This window comes from Sphaeroforma arctica (assembly GCF_001186125.1).
Source record: "Sphaeroforma arctica JP610 unplaced genomic scaffold supercont1.553, whole genome shotgun sequence".
NCBI classification, from domain to species: Eukaryota; class Ichthyosporea; order Ichthyophonida; genus Sphaeroforma; species Sphaeroforma arctica.
In genome coordinates, this window is record NW_014040005.1 from 9,694 (window position 1) to 11,467 (window position 1,774).

At 42.2% G+C, this 1,774-nt stretch overlaps 1 protein-coding gene across 1 annotated transcript in view; it reads right to left on the reverse strand.

The window, feature by feature from the left end:
• The window catches only part of SARC_07185 (hypothetical protein), a 3,984-nt gene that overhangs the window by 1,043 nt on the left and 1,167 nt on the right, over positions 1–1,774 (reverse strand). The window contains exons 2-3 of the mRNA XM_014298875.1: positions 1,112–1,270; positions 145–218 (exon numbers count right to left, since the gene is read on the reverse strand). Of these exons, the coding sequence (XP_014154350.1) occupies positions 145–218; positions 1,112–1,270 (233 nt within the window). The remainder of the gene's footprint in view (positions 1–144; positions 219–1,111; positions 1,271–1,774) is intronic.

Below are 1,774 nucleotides of genomic sequence, written 5' to 3' on the forward strand. Positions count from 1 at the left end.
ACCTACTCTGTACTATGTGTCCTACTTTCTTGTCGTCCCCCCTACCCTACTATATATATATATATATATATATAATTCCTACACACACAGAAGTACATATGCATGTATGTATATGTACTAAAACCAACATTTTGTCCTGCTCACCTTATATTCATGTCCTGTGGTAATGATGTGTCCAGAGTAGCAGCATGGACATCGGAAGAATTACCCACACCAGTCTAGCGAATGAGAGAAAGGAAGTTCCATATGAGATCGCCATTGTATGACCACTGATAGGAAACACCACTTAACAAGCAATATGTTGGTAACCTGCTTGATCTTGGTCCATAGGTATTAAGACATACTTCAGGAGTCAGATGCAAAGCAGTATGGGACTGACAGGGGGGAAGTTCGGTATCTGGACATTATGTATATCAGGGTTTGTATGCATGTATACATAATGAGCAGCGCACCATCTGCCTCGACTACAAACTACGACTCAAAACATATACGAGACTAAACACTGGCCATCTTGTGGTGAGAAGTGACAGAGTCAGACTATGAGCAATCGACCAATACCATAGAATCGGCAAACACCATGCGACGTGTGCGTCAATATATAGTTAGCTTGCAACCGCATATAAAATCCGACAATACAGTACGACAATGTACAAAAATATCAGTTCTAACGCGGCACCATGGTTGTTCGCAGTAAGCATTTCGGCCGTTCACTAGCCCCAGATATTTCAAACTTGTCCGGATACCATTTGAATCATGTGACATTAGACAGCATACAACACCATGTGACAACATACGACACCATGTGACACTATACGACACAATGTGAAAGCATACGACACCATGTGTCAGCATACGACACCATGTGTCAGCATACGACACCATGTGTCAGCATACGATACCATGTGACAGCATACGATACCATGTGACAGCATACGATACCATGTGACAGCATACGACACCATGTGAAAGCATACGACACCATATGACAGCATACGACACCATGTGACAGCATACGAAATAACGCGACTCAACGCAGCGCTTTCATGTCCGACAGCATACGGTACATTCGCACTGGGCGCAACAAACTGCGGTCCCATTCCATTGTACGCACCGAAAAGTGGTATGCCGATACTATAAGCAGCTGCTGACTCGTGACAAACATATCCAGCAATTCCATGGCAACCACATGGGCGCACTCGCGAGGGATGTGGGCCAGCAAGCACACGACGGAGACCTGTGCCACACCATGTGCATTGAGAATATGCGTCACCTGGGCAACCGAGAGGTATAAAGGTTACGATCGCAGTCATATACGCTCTACCGTTCAACATGTAGGTGGATAGGAGAATTTGTATGTATATGTAATGTTGTAGAAAATTTGGATCCATAACACGAGTTGTTGTCAAGTAAAGTCAATCCAAATTGTGTCACTTCCATGATACTATACTGGGTACAACTACAGTATAGGGCAAGTTGGCTCATACCTACAATATGTGTGTATGTACGCATATGCAACCTCGAATTCGATGTACATCGACATCTGATATAGAGTTTGTACACCAGCTCTAATATTTGCAGAAAAGGTTTTCAAAAACAAAGAAATACACACTCCAAATGAACGTGAACAGATGGGGGCAACTACACTCGTCAAACAATATATATATATATATATATATATATATAGAACATGCATACATACAAACATACATACATACACGCATACATACATACATACATACATACACGCAAACATACATACATACATACACACACA